The sequence below is a fragment of the Lithobates pipiens genome, unplaced genomic scaffold, assembly GCF_037356315.1.
Source record: "Lithobates pipiens isolate NorthernLeopardFrog02 unplaced genomic scaffold, aLitPip1_a1.2 Scaffold_19, whole genome shotgun sequence".
NCBI classification, from domain to species: Eukaryota; Metazoa; Chordata; class Amphibia; order Anura; family Ranidae; genus Lithobates; species Lithobates pipiens.
In genome coordinates this window covers 438949649-438968865 of record NW_027507764.1, presented here as the reverse complement: position 1 = coordinate 438968865, position 19217 = coordinate 438949649, and the positions used below count along the sequence as shown (strand labels likewise).

General features: G+C 42.9%; 1 protein-coding gene across 5 annotated transcripts in view; it reads left to right on the top strand.

Moving 5' to 3' along the window:
• The window catches only part of PRKDC (protein kinase, DNA-activated, catalytic subunit), a 794135-nt gene that overhangs the window by 200673 nt on the left and 574245 nt on the right, over positions 1 to 19217 (top strand). For all 5 annotated transcript variants that reach the window (XR_013277654.1, XR_013277655.1, XM_077492661.1 and 2 more), the window contains exons 19-23: positions 2979 to 3062; positions 3205 to 3324; positions 5840 to 5999; positions 6556 to 6662; positions 8484 to 8574. Coding sequence is in view for 3 of the 5 variants with exons in the window: in XM_077492661.1 (XP_077348787.1) it covers positions 2979 to 3062; positions 3205 to 3324; positions 5840 to 5999; positions 6556 to 6662; positions 8484 to 8574 (562 nt within the window). In the remaining 2 variants the exon portion in view is untranslated. The remainder of the gene's footprint in view (positions 1 to 2978; positions 3063 to 3204; positions 3325 to 5839; positions 6000 to 6555; positions 6663 to 8483; positions 8575 to 19217) is intronic.

Genomic DNA, 19217 nt, shown 5'->3' with positions numbered 1-19217 from the left:
TGATATTGCACACAACACCAAAGAAGTGTCATAAAGAAAGGAGAGCAAGGATCCTCCACCACCAACAATACTGCCGCTTACCAGCTGTTTTGATCCCTTAAATGAGATCAGATGTCGCCAATGGCTTATCACCCAGCCAAGGTTTAGGTAGCAAAGAAGGTAAATCCTTTAAAACACTCCACTCAGGCAAAATTATGCTCCTACTGACACACCGCTCATTTCCCACTTATAAAAGAAAGGAACCACCATAGCGTAATATTGTCAGTTATTTTAATAAAACGATAATCGTATTGCACTTGCATGTTTTCGGATATAAAAGCGCCTATACATAAAAACTCCAGCCGGCCGGCTACACTATCACTGCTGGTCGCTTCCGGGATCAGAGCAGAATCGCGGTGACGTTAGCACGCCGCTCCTGCCTATACCGTTTCATTAAAGGTAACATCTTCCAGGGGCACTAGAAGACATTAGGGAGGATGGCGCAGGGAGGATTGGCGTGATGACGTCCCCGCAATTCTGTGCTGATTCCGGAAGCGACGGGCAGCCATAGTGTCGTTTTTTTATGACACTTCTTCGTTGGTGTCGTGTGCAATATCACAGTGGAGACCCTATGAAAAATAGTTTCTTCTGGAAAATGAACTAATTAACTCTTTACTCTCAGGGAGTTTGTTCAGAGACAATATTCTGATTCTAGTGCTTGTGGTGTATGTTTTTTTTATTTTTTTTATTTTTTTATATAACATTTTTTTTTACAGTTGTATGTAATTTCATATATTTTTGCATTTCACCCATGCCATATGGGTTGACCCTATATGGTTAATTGAATAACGGTTTATCACATTACTTTTTTACATTATGCTATATGTATTAGATATTATATAGTTCACTTTTTATATCGCAGCTTTTTCGGAAAACTTATTGATATTATTGTGGGTATCTCACAATTGAGTTGCAGCTTACAATCTAGTCACATTTTTTTCTCAATGTTTTAATTTATTTAGTTTATTAACCACTTGACAACAGGGCACTTAAACACCCCTCGTGACCAGACCAATTTTCAGCTTTCGGTGCTCTCACACTTTGAATGACAATTACTCATGCAACACTGTACCCAAATGATTTTTTTGTCCTTTTTTTCCCACAAATAGAGCTTTCTTTTGGTGGTATTTGATCACCTCTGGATTTTTTATTTTTTGCGCTATCATTTTTCTGTTTCCGTGATAAAATTTTGCTAATTATTATTTATTTTTTTTAATGAATTTTGGCCACAATTTATACTGCTACATATCTTTGGTAAAAATAAATTAGTGGATATTGTTTGGTCTTTGTGAAAGTTAGAGTCTACAAGCTGTGGTGCAAATCATACAAAATTGATCACATCTGAAGTACTGGTGTCCTATCTCATTTCTTGCGACCGTAACAAGCCAGGAAAGTACAAATACCACCCAAATGACCCCTTTTTGGAAAGTAGACATTCCAAGGTATTTAGTAAGAAGGCATGGTGAGCTTTTTGGTGTTGTCATTTTTTTCCCACAATTCTTTGCAAAATGAAGATTTTTTTTCCACAAAATTGTCATTGTAATAGGTTATTTCTCTCACTTGGCATGTGTATACCACAGATGACGCCCCAAAATAAATTCTGCTACTCCTGAGTATTATGATAACACATATGTGGGACTTTTCCACAGCCTGACCACTTAGAGAGGCCCAACATGCAGGGAGCACCGTCACGTGTTCTAGGAGCATAAATTACACATCTAACTTGTTGACTACCTATTACACTTTTGAAGGCCCTGGAGCACCAGGACAGGGACACTGACGTGGCACTGATGACAGATGGCACTGATACATGGCACTGAGGACACGTGACACTGATGACAGATGGTACTGATGACACATGGCACTAATACGTGGCACTGACAGATGGCACTAATATGTGACACTGATGACAGATGGCACTGATACGTGGCACTGATCGCAGATGGCATTATTTGTGGCACTGATGACAGATGGCACTGACAGGTGGCATTGGGGCAAATCCCACTGACAGGTGGCACTGGGGCAAATGGAACTGGGGACAGATGGCACTGGGGCAAATGGAACTGGGGACAGATGGCACTGACAGGTGGCACTGGGGACAGATGGCACTGACAGGTGGCACTGGGGACAGATGGCACTGACAGGTGGCACTGGGGACAGATGGCACTGACAGGTGGCACACTGGGGACAGGTGGAACACTGGGGACAGATTACTTGCGGCCGCTGCAGCCGCTAATCTCTCCCTCCTCACACGCTGTCTGTGTGAGGAGGGAGAGCTGGCGATGAGAGATGATCTCATATGTTTACATATGAGATCATCTCTCATTGGCCAAGCCGATCGCTGTAAACGGCCAATCACAGCGGCCGTTTACAGTGATCTGTGACTGGCCGTGTCCAAGGGACATGGCCAGCACAGAACTTCCCCGATGCACGCTCGCGGGAGCGCGCATTGTGGAGGTAAACAGGAGGCCGTCCAGGGACGGCCTCCCGGCAATTAGTGTCCGCTCTGCAGCCGTCTTTCGGCTATAGAGCGGACGCCTAGTGGTTAAGCACAGTTACTTTTTCACAAATATTGGTTAGACAGCGCTGTATTACCACCTTTTTTTCTTGAAATTCCAATATGCTGAGATGTGAACAGGGCCTTATTTATATATTTTACAATCACTATTTGGTTTGGTGATCATAGAAGCACTTTTTAAGCTCTTTACCTTTTGGGATTGATTTAGTAAAGCTGGGGTGTAAAATCCTGGTACAGCTCTATATAGGCACCAATCGGCTTCCATGTTTTTTTGTTTTTTTTGACAAAACTTAATTGAACAAGCTGAAGTTAGAAACTGATTCGCTACCATACATAGCTTCACCAGATTTTATATTATATTTTTGTATTATAGTGATATGCTGATCGTTTCTTATACTTTTACATTTATTTTTTCATTCAGGGCTTTTCAAAAAGTTCTAATAAAAGTTCCGAAGATCCTGAGAAGCTTTCTTGCTTTGCACTGTTTTCAAAATTTGGAAAAGAGGTATTTCCTGCAGTCAGTTTAGTTTTTTTGTAAATTTTTTTTATTTTTTATTTTTTTATTTTACATGTTTGAGTGTTTTATTGTACTTTTATATACCTTTTTACACTGTCCTAACTTATAATGGTGTGCTTGTTGATTCTAGGTATCTGCCAAAATGAAACAGTTTAAAGATGAGCTTTTGGCATCTTGTTTAACATTTATCCTTTCTCTACCCTACAATATTATCATGTTGGACATGAAAGCTTATGTTCCATTATTGCAAGTAAGAATACTGACTTAAGAACCTTCTCTTATAATGCTTCATTGATTAATTTTTACTATCAACTATCAATTTACTATCTTACCCACACTGTGTGGGTTAGTTGGCTTTGGAGGGCTGTTCTAAATATATGTCATCTGCAATGCATCGTTCCTTACCTTTTTAACATTTTTAAAGCAAACAAGTAAAAATTGTTAGTGTGCTGCTAATACAAGATAGGAAATTTGCAATTGTGCTAAAATGAAAAACCTCAGCTCATTTGCACTAACTGGATCTTTAGTAAAAATCCAGTATAACCTGAGTGTAGTATTTCCTTACACATTATACTCCAGCAGTTGCATGTTGGCTTTCATAAACTTTATAATAGTTGTTTAATGCTGGTTGTTATTAATGAGAAATAGATTGTAAATTTGAAGATCTGCAGAAGTGGGCTGGACAGAGCTGGGTTTGCCATTCTTAATCATACATGGCAGCCACAGTTCACAGAAATCCCTGTGATGTCAAGGGAATAGTCTGTAACCACGGTTTTGATGCCCCTTAGTTTAACCTTGAGCGTCACTGACAGCTATCAGTTTGACAACAAGCATTGCTGTGCCAAAGCCATTAAGACCAAGTGCCTTATTAACCTTAGTGCTAAAACAAACAATTGCATAACTGGTTTAAAATGCCCAGAACTCAGGTGGTTAAATACTTTTTATTATGTATGTTTATGTATTCTCCTAGATTGCAAGCGTTAACGAGCAGGGCCCTCTGATTCCTCCTGTATCAAATTGTATTGTAACTGTACTGTCTACCATCATGTTGTAAAGCGCTGTGCAAACTGTTGGGGTTATATAAATACAGTATTATAATAATATATGACATTTGTGAATATCAACTGTTTACTGGCAATATGAGTTTAATGCTAGGTTCAGGCAAAAATAATAGTTTGCTGAATACTGCAGAGGAATTCTTATCCCACAATTGGCAAAGTGCAGTGACAGTCCCCACTCCTGCATGTATCTTTGACTGTGATTGGTAGCAATCACTCTAACAACTCTGAATGCCAGGACCAGATTTGATTGATCATAATTTCTAATTTGCCATGAAAACTCTACAGCTTATGATGTTGAAATAAATCGTGTTTAATGGCTAACTCAACCTTTTGCAGCATTTTACATGTTACCTGGTATGTAGGGTATAACATAGTGCCAAGCGAATTCCCCCATCCTTGACAGTGTGTGGGAATTCTTCTTCCTCGCAGCCAATGTCACTTTTGAGATCTGTACATGAATGAACTACAAATCTTTCAGAAGACCTAACACGAGTGTCGTAATCGCTGCACTCGTAGTCCATTGACACTTCCTCTGTAATGTACTTTGTTCCATCTATAGAGATGGAGGAAAAAGTCAGCAGGAGCCTGTCATTGCACCTGCAATGCATCGATCACAGGTGGAATGCTTTGCCACTATTTACGGCAACATAACATTAAATTGACTTTGTTTTTTCTGCAATAAAATGTCAATTTTTTTTAAAAGGTGGTCTGATACTAAAACTTTGTTTTAAAAAAAATAAATAAAATAACAAGCATGTCATACTTGCCTCCACTGTGCAGCTCGTTTTGCAGATTGGCCCCAAACATCCTTTCCTGGGGTCCCTCGGTGGTTCTCGCAGCTCCTCCCCGCATTAGATAACCCCCTAGGAGAAGCACTCTTCTGAGGGGGCTACCTTGCGGCCATGCTCCAGAGTCATTCATTCGGCGTCCATAGAAGCTAAATGTATGACTTGGCCCTGGCACCCAGATCATTGGATTTGATTGACAACAGTGGGAGCCAATGGCTGCGCTGCTATCAGTCTAACCAATCAAAGCTGGGACTCCGTGGAGAGACGGCACGTCTTTGCTGAAGAAGATGAAGGGGCTCAGGTAAGTAAAATGGGTGGGCTAGGGGGCCGGTCACTGCCAGGTGTTTTTTCACCTTAATGCATAGGTTGCATTAAGGTGAGAAAATGCGGACCTTTACAACCCCTTTAACCGTACAATTTTTCTTGACAAAGAACTTTTTAATGTTGCTCCATAGTCACCTGTTGACATATACTTGTGATAGATAAGGACGACTGTAGAATGAAAATGTGAATCACTGAAAATTAATCTTCCTGCAAATACCTTTTTCAGAAGTTTTGTTTGTTACTCTTGCTTTGCAGTTTCTCCATTTTATCCTTATTTTACCCAGATGTATTTAATAGCAGACAATCTTTGGAGCAAAATAGCATCTAGTGGAGCATGGCTAAACGTGCATATTTTGCTAGGCTTTATAAATAGGTCCCCACGTTTACAGAATCTTAAGATTTCAGTTTTTTGCTACTATATTCTCTATGCAAATAATTACCTATTCCCTGTTGCACCATTCTTGTGTGTGAGAAGACAAAAAGCTTAGCGTGTGCAGTATTTTGCCTGCCCTTTTGACCCAGTTATGTACGGAATTGGCTAATGATACTTGACCAGCTGTAAAATGGATTCCTTTATTTTTTTTATATTTAGTCTGCATTTAGGTTGGGCTTGAGCTGTCCATCTCTTGCCGATGCTGGCCTTGATGCTCTTGAAGATTGGTCTTCCCGAATTTGCCCAAGTAAAATGCAGCCTTATTACAAGGATGTTCTACCTTCACTGGATGGATACTTGACTAGTGCATCATCTTCAGGTAATAGAGAGTATAGAAAATGTACATTTATTAAAAGCGAGGCATTTATAATCGATTGTCATGGACAGCACAACTGGCTCACCACTAGTTTTCATGTATGTTGATATGTTTATTGAAGACCTTTCTATATAAGGTAAATGTGTAAAGACTTCAGCTACCCATATACTAGTTCAATTTTGTTTAATTTTAAGAATATTTGTTCAAATTTTGATTTATTAAACATTAGTCACTTTTGACCACAGTGACAAGCAAATTCAAAGGAGCAGAATAAAAACCTGTTTCTTGCATGGTGGAATTTATAGCAGTGCATGGGTTTCATTTGGAAAGTTAATTTTCCTAAAAGTTAAACGATGAAAGCAAATTTTCTTCAAAGTACTTTCAACCAACATTCATCAAGTCTTCATGCTGATGAGACTTTTCATACGAATGTTCATTCAAAAATCGACTTGCTTTACTTTCATGTTGTCTTTCGGTGTTATTTGAGTAGTAGTAGTAGAATGCACTATGAATCGATACCTTGAATTCTGTCTAACGGTTAATGTGGTTTTATTTTTAGATGACCTGCTTAGTCCTTTTGAAATGACGCGCCTGTCACGTGCAACCCAAAAGGGTTTTAATCAATATCTTATTCGGCAAATAAAAAGAGCAAAATCCTTATCAGTGGTATGTATTATATTTTCCTGGGCTTCTAGTAAATAAAACCTGTTAGTGTCTATATTTTCTATAGGTGATTCTTCAAAAGCCCCCTATAGGTATCAGTTTAGTGTTCCAGAGAAGGTCTTGTGTTAAATTATTGCTCTCACTCAGGCGTGCGTGCGGCGATCTGTAACATGTATCACAATTGACTTTTTCACGCGTAGGTGCCCCAATGCATACATTTTGTATATGTGGGGGGGGCCTCAAATTTTTTTTTAGGGGGGGGGATTTTAAAAAGTCCCCTATGATTATTTTTAGGTGATGGGTTCTCTTTACTAAAAGACCCTGCATGTCTCCCCTGTGCTCCACTAATTTGTTTGCAATGCTGATCGCATTGCAAAACATCCTTTACCGGCAAAGCGAACTGGGGACACAGAGAGCTTGACCCGGAAGTGACATACGTCAGATGTCGCTTTCCGGGTCACAAGAAGAAGGGGAGGAGAGCAGATGTGTACCTGCTCTTCTCTTTCCCCTCTACCCACCGACACCCATCACTGAGATCTGGGCCCGCCAGTGGGCAAGGGGAGCCCGGTAAGCGCGGGTGCGTTACAGGAGTGCCTAAATACCTCACATACCAGCAAATGCATTACTATTTTTCAGAAGGAATGTAAAACTTAAAAGCTGTCACTATAGCACAGTAAATCTTCACTTCTTAAAGTGGTTGTAAAGCCACCTTTTAATGTACATACAATCCTCTCTGTTAGAAAACGGTCTGTGCTCCAGTGCACATTCTTTGAAAAACAAATATGCCAATTTCTACCTTATTTCATATTGCCGCTCACGTGACTGCTGCTCCCTTTTCCGATCTGACGGCTACAGCGGGAGGGGCAGAGAATACCCCACTGACGTAAGACGAGAGCAACGAGCAGTCACGTGAGTGGCGCTATGAAATAAGGTAGAAATCTTTCTACCCTTAATTTTTTTTTTTTTTTACAAAGAGCATATACTCGAGCATAGAACGTTTTCAAGCGGAGAGGATTGTATGTACATTACAAAGTACTTTTAGCAGGGCTCAAGGGTTACTTGCCACCAGTTGCCCTACCCAGCCTGTCCCTCCCTTAATTCTGCCCCTAAACACGCCCTCATAAATTATCTCATGAAATGACAGTTAAATGTATTACACAGAGTTAAGTTATAAAAATATTAACAACTGTATCTGTGCCCACCAATGCAGCCTTGTGCCGAGTGCCCACCAAATCAGCCTTTTGTCCACCAATGCAGCCTTGTGCCCACAGGAGAGCTGCCCAGGTGTTCAGAACGCAGAGCGGGGAACTTGGCGATAACAGGTTTCATTTCAATTGCAGTTTTCCCGCCGCGCAATGTCATATACAGCCCCACCCCCTTGCCGTGGAACTTTGAGTGACAGATCACCCGTCACTGGGATTGGATGGGTGATCTGTCATATCAAAGTCCTGGGACCAGGGGGCGGGTCTGTATATGACAGCGAGCAGTGGGGAACACGGCTATTGAAATGAAACCTGATATCGATGTGTTCCACGTGCTGTGCTCTGAACACCTGGGCAGCTCTCACACTCTCTCTTCCCCTCCTTGATTGCTGGGAAATAGACTCCCATTCCAAATAGGCTGCCAACTCGTCACCAGATCCCAAGCAGCTCTTCCTCGCCAGCCCTCAAAATCTAATTGCAAAATGCGAGCAGGCGAGTGGCTTTTTTGAGGGCTGCTTTTAGCAGCAGGAGGGGAAGGGCGGGCATCGTCACTAGCTGACAGACAGGGAGTAAGGGAGAGGAGTAGTAAGAGTTTCTTTTTTATGTTTTTTTTTGTTTGCAGAAAGAAGAGGCATCTTTATCATCAGTGAGGAACCGAGTAGTACGAATACTTGGATGTCTAGGGGGACAAATTAATCACCGCTTGGTTACAGGTAAATATTTATTTTGATTTCTTAAAGGATTCATGTTTACTAAAAATCTACTGAAATTCCTATTTCTTAATTGTACTTTACAGGGCACTTCATGTTCATTACCACTTATCACTACTTAGGTTATGCCGCTTTATAAATAATCGTTAAAAAGGCAGGAATCCCTAACCAGACATATCCCCTCCCCTCCCAGCTCAGCTAAGCCTCAGTATTTTAGCTAGTATCGTTAGGTGGCAGTAGTGCCTGCAAATGTCATTCTGAAGATCATCTTCATGGGCTTAGTCCCTTATGTTATGAGAAACCCTGCTAGGGTGGAGAAGGGCTTCATCGGGGTTGGTCGCCTAGGGCCAAAAGGCCAAGACTTTACGTGCAAGTTCGAGGACAGCCTTTAATGCTGCCGGTTGGTTTTGTATCCCATGAACATCGTGAGGGGAATAGATTGAGCATGCAGCATGGAAACGGTGAGTGCTTCTGTAAAAGGTGGACGATATATGGTAGTCTTGTCCTTACAGTGTTCAGTGTGCATTGGTGATGTTTAGGTTGAACTTGTAGGCAGAGTAATACACTGTAGGTCTGGCGTTCCAGAAGGATGGATGGTGTGCAATGACGTGATCTCATGTATTTGCTCAGGGGGCACAGTAACTAATGCGAACACAACGGCTTCATTGGTTCGGCTACTCAGCCACAGACTCTGCACAGCACAGGAGCCTACAGCGCATCAGCACCAGGGCACTGGTGCACTTGTCTGTCAAGGGTGAATTGCCACCCTAGACAGTTCTGGCTTGGGCTGGTACTCCTATCAACTGGGTGTCTTCTCCATTATAAGTGTATCAACAGCCTATTAATCCCGCTGTATTTTGTCCTGTAATGGCTCCCCTAAGGTTCAGACCAGCTCTGAGGTCTTAAGAGCTAAATTCTCAATTTCTTTTGTATCAAGGGAGGAATTTTGCGCAGCCATTTCTGGTTTGCGAGGTCAGCTCTCAGGGGTTCTCACTGTTTTGGAATGCGCGGGAAGTATTTGTGGCTGCTCTTCTTCCCTTCCTCTCCTTTTGTGGTGGGATAAGGCATTGGATCAGCAGAGCGAAATGGTTGGTCCCTACATGGTATCTGGAGTATTAGGCTTGGACCTTTTCAAGGCTCAGGCGAAATGACTACTTTTGCAGAGGAAATGGCTGTCTCTTCTGTCCCTGGTGGATCACCTGAGTTTATTGGAACATCTCTTGATTTTGGACTTGCATGAGGCTGCTTGGGAAGATGATTGCCACTTTTGAGGCAGTTTTTTTTATTTGCAAATTCCCTATAGAGCTCTTTTTATATTGATATCTTGTTGGTATGGGACAAACCTGAGGAGTCCTTGAACCTGCCGATGCATTTGACTCCCAAGTCCAGGTTTGCCTTCAGATTCTGGATACCAGGAAAGCCTTCCTTCTGATGAATTTGACAATGAATGCTAGCCTGTAGGGTTGTAGTTGTGTTCTGGAGAACCTCTTGGTTCAGGGAATGTGGTCATCAGAGGAGAAGTAGTTGCCAATCGACATCCTGGAGCTTCTGGTGATTTCCTTTAACCATGTCAGTGCAGTCGTACAATGCTACGGCTGTGGCATAAAACAGCCATCAAGGACACATTAGGAAGAATCTGACCTGATCTTGTCTTGGACAGAATGTAATGTTCTGGCCTTCTCAGCAATGCACACTCCCAGCATTGAAATTTAGCAGGTTTATTTTCTCAGTAGCTAAATCCAGGAGAATAAACCCTTCTCCCTGGGGTGTTCACTGAGATTTGTCTTCAGTGGAGGACGCTTGATGTGGATGTACTGGCAAACAAACTTAACAGGTTTGAGTGTCGAACCGTGGATCCCCAAGCATTTGTGGTTGATACCCTGGGGACTCCTTGGGATCAGTTTTCCCTGATCTACAGTATGCCTTCCCTTCATTTCAGCTTCTTCCTTGTGTGTTGCTCAGAATAAACATATTGTGCATTCTGGTAATTTTGTTGGTACTTGCTTTGGCCAGGATGAACATTGTTTGCAAACGTAGATTTTTTTTTTTTTTGTGAACAAGCCATGGGGTCTACCAGTTCGACCAGATTTACTGTTGGAGGTTCCAATCTTACATCCTGTCCTAGAGTTGCTGGATTTTATGGCATTGCTGTTGAAGCCCAAGTCCTGAGCCATAGGGGTGTTTCTGACTATCATTCTTACCCTCCTCAAGGCTAAAAATTAAAACTCCAGGAAGGTGTACCACTGTCCATAGAGAACCCTTTTTGCCTGGTATGAGGCTCGTATTTTTTTTTCCACAAAAGTATGTTGTGGTTCTATATAGGGACCACCGATGTGGACTGGAAGACAGGATCACCCCATCACTGACCTTTACTGAAGCTCCACAATAGTATGTGCTCTTAAATTAAAAATATCCGGTAACAGAGACTTTGTTTGGAATCGATTCACTTTCCAGCCCAGCTATAAAGGGGTTAACCGACTTAGAAATTTCCCAAGATTGCCAAGTCCTTATATAGGATCTTGAATTTGGGGGCCCGGAGAGGTTTTGGGTGAGAAAGAGCATTTAACCTTGATTACAGGGACTTTGGTCCTAAAAGGGTCAAGTCATCTGCTGGCGAGGCCTGAAAAGAAGCAGACAGCAAATAGCAGGTGTCTGTGAGGTGCAGTGTGACGTAGGACACAGGAGGATAGAGTGATTGGCTACTTATCACTGCTTATATGGGCTTTGAGCCCCTGAGGCAGGCGGGGGTGTAACCCTCTTAACCACTTTAGCCCCGGACCAATTTTCAGCTTAAGGACCAGAGGTCTTTTTACAATTTCGCACTGCTTTAACTGGTAATTGCGCGGTCATGCAATGTTGTACCTGAACGAAATTTGCTTCCTTTTCTTCCCACAAATAGAGCTTTCTTTTGATGGTATTTGATTGCCTCTGCGATTTTTATTTTTTGCAATATAAATGGAAAAAGAACGAAAATTTTGAAAAAAAAGATATTTTCTTCTTTTTGTTATAAGAAAAATCGAATAAACTAAATTTTTGTCATACATTTAGGGCAAAATGTATTCAGCCACATGTCTTTAGTAAAAACAAGTCAATAAGCGTATATTTATTGGTTTGCGCAAAAGTTATAGCGTCTACAAACTAGAGTACATTTTCTGGAATTTACACAGCTTTTAATTTATGACTGCCTATCTAATTTCTTGAGGTGCTAAAATGGCAGGGCAGTACAAAACCCCCCCAAATGACCATTTTGGAAAGTAGACACCCCAAGGAAATGTTGAGCCCATTGAATATTTTTTTTTTTTTCTCCTAAGGGATTGAATAATGACAAAAAAAAAAAGTTGTCACTAAATGATATATTGCTCACACATGCCATGGTTATATGTGGAATTGCACCCCAAATATATTCTGCTACTTCTCCCGAGTATGGGGATACCACATGTGTGGGACTTTTTGGGAGCCTAGTCACGCACGGCACCCCGAAAACCAATCACCACCTTCAGGATTTCTAAGGGTGAAAATTTTTGATTTCACTCCTCACTACCTATCACAGTTTCGAAGGCCATAAAATGCCAAAATAGCACAAAACCCCCCAAAATGACCCCATTTTGGAAAGTAGACACCCAAGCTATTTGCTGAGAGGCATGTTGAGTCCATGGAATATTTTATATTTTGCCACAAGATGCGGGAAAACTACAAACTTTTTTTTTTTTTTTTTTGCACAAAGTTGTGACTAAATGATATATTGCTCACACATGCTATAGGCATATGTGAAATTACACCCCAAAATACATTTTGCTGCTTCTCCTGAGTACGGGGATACCACATGTGTGGGACTTTTTGGGAGCCTAGCTGCGTACGGGGCCCAGAAAACCAATCGCCACCTTCGCAACCAAGCTATTTGCTGAGAGTCATGTTGGCTGAACGAAAAAAAAAGAGATTGATCGGTGGGTATGCCCACCATTAGAATACCTCCCTTCATCCACCCACTTCTAATGATGGACATACATGCACCATTTATATATGCGGAAGCATGGGGGCATCCTCCCACAAAAAAGTTATGCCACGTACACACGGTCAAACTTTTCCACGGGCAAGCCCTCCGTCGGAATTTCGACCGTATGTACGCGGCATTAGGAGCAAAATCGCTCCTGTCCCCATGCTTCGGGCATATATGCTCTTGTTTTGTTTTTTTTAACTGTAGTGGTGAAATCACCTCCTACAGCGTTGGAGTCACGGCTTTATGTATCGTGGGATCAAACGCTGTTGCTGTCAAGATAAATAAATCCACGCTGCAACTGAATGGCGTACTTGCTAAGCAAATTATGATTAATGTTAAAACAAAGTAACATTACAGTATAACAGTAAAACCTTACCGTACCATACCATACCTGCAAAGCAAATGCCAAAAAAACAGTAAAAAATAAAACATTTTTTAACACAACCTGTGCCTAAAATATATATATATGCCGAAGTATGGGGGCATCCTCCCGCAAAAAAGTTATGTCGCGTACACACGGTCAAACTTTTCCACGGGCAAGCACTCCGTCGGAATTTCGACCGTATGTACGCGGCATTAGGAGCAAAATCGCTCCTCCGCCCCTGCTACCCCCATGCTTCGGGCATATATGCTCTTTTTTTTTTTTTTTTTTTTTTTTTTTAAACTGTGGTGGTGAAATCACCTCCTACAGCGTTGGAGTTGCGGCTTTATGTATCGTGGGAGCAAAACGCTATTGCTGTCGAGATAAATAAATCTGCGCTGCAGCTGAATGGCGTACCTGAAAACAAAAAAAAATGGTTAACAATAAAACGCAGTAAACAGTAAAGTATAAAAAATTAGAGAGAAGAGAGAGAGAACATTAAAACGACAACTATTTTTGGTTTTTATATTTTATATATATATTTTTTTTATTTTACTTTTTTATTTATTTTTTACACTTTTTTTTTACACTTTTTTTTTTTTTTAAACACTAACCAAGGCAAAGACCAGGATTGCCAGGACAGCGTGGACAATAACAACGGGTGTCATGCCTATATCCGCGCTTGGTACAGACACGACATCTTTTTGGGGGGGCTCGTTGGGTAGGGGTACTCGGGAGGGCATAAGCATAATGCCTCTCATGCAGCCGGCTTACTGCATTTGGTTGGGAATGGTGAGGTGCAGAACCGTCTGGATACAGAAGCTCTGTGACAACCTCTCTTTGGAAGAAAAGAAAGGATAAAGTCCCACCTGAAGCTTTGTATAGCACAAAAGCATTCAGCATAGCCAATTGAAATAAGTAAGCAGACACTTTTTTGTACCAGCGTCTGGCCTTACAGGAAACTAGATACGGCGCCAAGAGCTGGTCATTGAGGTCCACCCCTCCCATATTTTTATTATATTCGTTGACACAGAGGGGTTTCTCCACAATACCAGTCGCCGTAGGAATTTGGACCTTCGTATCTGCATGAAGGGAGGTAAGAATGAAAACATTCTTTATTATCCCTCCACTTCATAGCTAGCAAATTATTACACTGATAGCAGGCTCTCTCCCCCAGCCTAAGACGGGAATCTACAAGCTGCTGGGGAAAGCCCCTGCGATTAGGTCGCACGGTGCCACATGCTCCAATGTGATGATCAAACAAGTGACTAAACAGTGGCATGCTGGTGTAATAATTGTCCACGTACAAGTGGTACCCCTTTCCGAATAAGGGTGACACCAAGTTCCACACTATCTTGCCAGCGCTTCCTATGTAGTCAGGGCAGTTCTCCGGCTCTACGTAACTATCTTTACCCTCATAAACCATAAAGCTCCATGTATAGCCTGTGGCCATGTCACAGCACTTATAGAGCTTGACCCTGTATCTGGTACGCTTGTTGGGAATGTATTGTTTGAATGACAAGCGACCATGAAACTTAATCAAGGACTCATGCAGTCAACTTGATGGGGATTAAACAAGTCTGAAAAACGTTGGTTGAAGTGGTTTATGAGGGGCCGAATTTTGTAGAGCCGATAGTATTCAGGGTCTCCACGATGATGACAGTTCATTGTCATTGAAGTGCATGAACCGCAAGATCTGCTCATATCGTTTCCTGGACATGGAGTTAGAGAACACGGGCATGTGGTCAGTCAGATGCGTGGACCAATAAGCCCGCAACGTCATGAATTTGTGTGCCCCTGTTGAGGGAAAAGCCCAGAAAGGTCTTAAATTCAGAAACCGTAACTGGTTTCCAATCTCTGGCAAGGGAAGGCAACTGGGGATTATCGGCGATGTGTTGACCAGCATATAAATTAGTTTGGTCCACAATAGATCTATAGAGATCTTCCGTGAAATACAGAGAATAAAAATCGAGTGGCGTAAAATCATCTGTATCCACCTGAATACCGGGTTGGGCAGTGAATGGGGGAAGTACTGGTGCTGCAGAAGTGGTGGGCACCCAATCAGGATTGGCGAATTCTGCAGGAAGGACACTATGGGAACGACGGGCCTGCCTTCGTCTTCTTCTTGGTGGCAGCGGGACACTACTTGTGCTTGCCACCTCGCCAGCTTGAGCTGCACTTATGGGACTCGCCACGTCACCACGTAATACTGCAGTGCTGGATGTACGTCCAGGGTGTACTAGGCCGCTGGTGCTTGCCAGTTCACCAAAAGGATGAGAGGCGCTAGTACTGGCTCTCTGCTTCATACGAGGGACCTGCGGTTCCTGCACCTCAACAACATCAGAAGATCGGGGTCGGGTACGCCTGATGTTAGCAGGGACCTCATCTTCGTCGTCAGAGCTATCTGTCATGGAGCCGCTGTCCTCTACAGGTTCGTATTCTGAGCCTGAATCTGACAGATCAGTGTCTTCCTCTTCACTATCTGTCATGCTCAGAAACGTGTAGGCCTCTTCACTAGTGTACCTTCGCTTTGCCATTTTGGGCTCTAAATTTAGGGGTACACTAGTTGAGACTCACAGGCAAAAAAAGCACCTAGGTTGTCAGCGACTGTATCAAAATGCTACAAAAAAACTGTTAGCGATCGCAGGGATCAGGCCTGACTCTGCGAACACTGCAATTATGTGTGTTGTGTTTTGTAAGTGACAGTGATCGATCGATACTGCACTTGCGTGGGCTGGGCTGGGCGGAGGGGCAAAACGCAGGTGTTAGCAGGTATCTGGGCTGATCCCGCTAACAATGCGTTTTTTTAGAACCCTAAACTGCTGGGCACACTAGTATAGATCTGATCAGATCAGATTCTATACCACTAAGGGAGGTGTATGCTTTGCGCGTGGGTGTTAGCGGTACTGGCACTAACCTAGCACTGCCTGGGGCGACGCAGACCCTATCTGACCCTAAAACCGAATTGATATCACCCGCCGGGTGATCAGGGGGTTAAACCTTTATTGGGTAATAAATGGCGGGTGCCCTGATGCTATAAAAAGCGAACTACCTAACCAGCGTCACCCGTAACACTTATACGGTGATCACTGGTGAAAGGGTTAACTAAGGGCAATCAGGGGGTTAAAACCTTTATTGGGTATTTATATGGGGGTACCTGACGCTATATAAATACCTGACGGGGAACCTAAATAACTAACTGGCTAACCAGCGTCACCAGTGACACTTATACAGCGATCGCTGGTGAAAGGGTTAACTCTAGGGGCAATCAAGGGGTTGATCGGGGGGTGACTGGGGTGAAAAGTGTGCCTATGTGTCAGTGTAGTGTTGGTGCACTTACTTGGATGTCTTCACGCCTCGCCGTCCGGTCAAAAAGACCGACACGAGGAGTGTGACATCACTTCCTCCTTCCTGTGTTTACACTTACACAGGGGAGGAAGCTTCTCATTCGCCAGGAGTGATCGAGAGGGGATGGGCAGAAACCAACGGCCATCCCCTCATCCCGGATCGCTCCGATCGGACCCCCCACCCGCTGGAAGGCAAGCACGTACATATACGTGCTTGGGCCTGTACATGCCATTTTGATGACGTACATTGGCATGCGGCGGTCCTTAAGTGGTTAAGGGACAAGTTTTTTTCCAGGCTATGAGCCAAAGGTTTGTTTTGTACCCAGGAGTGTGGACTGTTTTGTTTATTTTATGCTGCCATTACCTGCCCTGTTGCCATGAGAACTTTGTTAAAGAACAGTCTGCATCTGGGTTGCTGTGTATTCCATCTTTGACATGTTTTCCTCATCTCTGCTCCATACTTTGTCACCCGGAGCAATGGCAGAAACCAGGCAAAAGCTGAGGCAAATATTCACTCATCCAAAGGCCCACACAACACTCAATCTCATACTGACAATAGCTCCAATGCATCAGAGCAGGACCCGATCCAATCTCAGATACTGTATTAGTTGCCTACCTAATTGCTATTAGGGCACAATTCTTCAGATAATGAACAACTTTAATGCAACCATCAATGTTCAGGGCTCAAAGATACCAGGCTACTTCAACTAGACTGTTTTTACAGTTGAATCCTGAAACACCCACCCTAGAAGAGGCAGAAATAGAAGTGAATTAATAGGACCCAAAGGCAATGCTAGAGGAGGCTGTGGAATATTTCTCACCCCCATGCTCTTATATATCTGATGTTACGGCTTTACACAACATGCTTACCATTGTAGATATGCCCACTCCTGCTGTGCGCAAAGGTTTCGGCACTGTCACTTGAATCTCCCCGGTCTCGCCATTCCGCTTTGGGACCTTTGAGACCTGCTAAATCTAAACAGATGTTTTTTTTGTCTGCCAAACCTCAACCAACAACTTGAACAACCAGCAAAATCCTGTATTCGGGTACTATACTTTAACTGGGCAATTACAATAGCATTCCTTCTTTCTTCTTTTAGTGCAAAACTTGGCCCACAAAGCCCACCAAGTCTTCCTAGAAGCCTTCTTTCCATTGAAGGGGTGTCCTCGCTATTAAGTGTGGGGGAAGGATATCTGTCAGTTTGACTTACTTTGGGTCATAGATGTCCTAGACCTGTGGATTTAATCAGTGGTTTCAGGGGGGTACAAAGTAGAGTTTAAGACACTACACTCTCACCACAAAGGCAGTCGGATTTGCATAAGGCCCTGAACCATTCCTGGGAGTAGTTCCAGTACCTCAAGGGTAGGTACAAAAGATTCTATTCCAGGCTGTTCACGGTGCCAAAATTTTACAGTGATATTACAACTGGACCTACAATCCCTTTAATAATTTCAAATTCAAACATTTTGCATTGAATCTGCAAGGTCAGTGATTGCATCTCTGAAACAAGGGGAATACTTGGCATGTGTAGACACCCAAGATGGCTATCTGCATATTTCCATCTATCCACCTCATTAGTGCTTTCTGCAGTAGGTGGCAGTCCCTTCCAGTTTGTTGCACTCCCTTTTGGCTTAATATCTGCCTCATTGGATATTCAGAAAGGTTCTTGCACCTCTTCTTGCCCTTTTTAAGAATTCCAGGTCACATGTTATCTAGAAGACCTTCTTTTAAAGTACTCCTCTCCCTCTTAGCTACTGTATCTGCAAATGTCCACAGGACTATTCAGATGCTTCAGGCTTTTGGTTGGGTGATCAACTTCCAAAATTCTACTATTTAGTCTTCTCTTCACCTGGAATAGTTGGGCCTAATTGTGGACACAGCTCAAGCAAAAGTCTTCCTTCTAGACAAACAATTGCTGTCTCTCAGAACTTGTGCTATGGACTTGAGATCAGAGAGATGCCCCTCTGTCAAGGCTCACCCATGTGGCCTCATTCAAGATCTCTCCAACACATCTTGTTAGCATGAATCAAGCATGTTCCTTCTCTGTCTACCGTTTCCTATCCAGCCAAGGAAGGAAATCTCTAGTCTGGTAGATTTCAAGCATGACAACATGGAAGGCATTTCTGCCATATCACTGGAGGGTCATACGGACGGATGCCAGGCTTTCAGGCTGGGAGGAGTGTTACAGTCCCTCACAGTTCAGGAAACCTTGTCACCAAAGAAAGCCAAGCTGCCCTTCAACATCCTTGAACTTAGAACAATAAGGATAGCTCGGAATTACTGGATCACCCTTCTGCAGGGACATGTAATCGTGATGCAATCAGACAACATTACAGCTGTGACCTACATAAGTCATCAAGGGGCATCAGGAGTCATGTAGACTCAAAGGAAGCAAGCAAGATCATCTCATGAATGGATAAACACTGTCCAGCATCTTCTGTTGTTCACATACCAATGGTCCTTTCTCCCTAACCACTTAATTCTGATATATCAGAGATGGGAACCCTAGATGTGCATATTCTGGTCTCTAGTCACCCTTTTGGCCAGGACCAAGCATCCTCTTGCACAGGCATTGAATGATTTAATATTTCCCTTTTCTCAGTTCGGGCTAATCTATCCCTTTTTGGCAGTGCTAAGAAACGGATGTTTCTTATTGCAACAAACTGGCACAGAAGAACCTGGTACACAGACATACTCAAAATACTAGGAGACAACCCCTGGTCGCTTCACAACAGGCCAGACCTGCCTTTTCAGGGCTCCCTATTCCATCCTGTTTCTCATTCACTGGATATTATGGCATGGCTGGTGAATCCCAGGTCATAAGACAAGGGGTCTCCGAGTCTGTCAGTCCTACTTTACTAAAAGCAAGAAAAGACACTTCAAAAAGATGTACTGTCATAGCTGGAAGTCCTTCTTTGCCTGCTGTGCACACAGGTACTT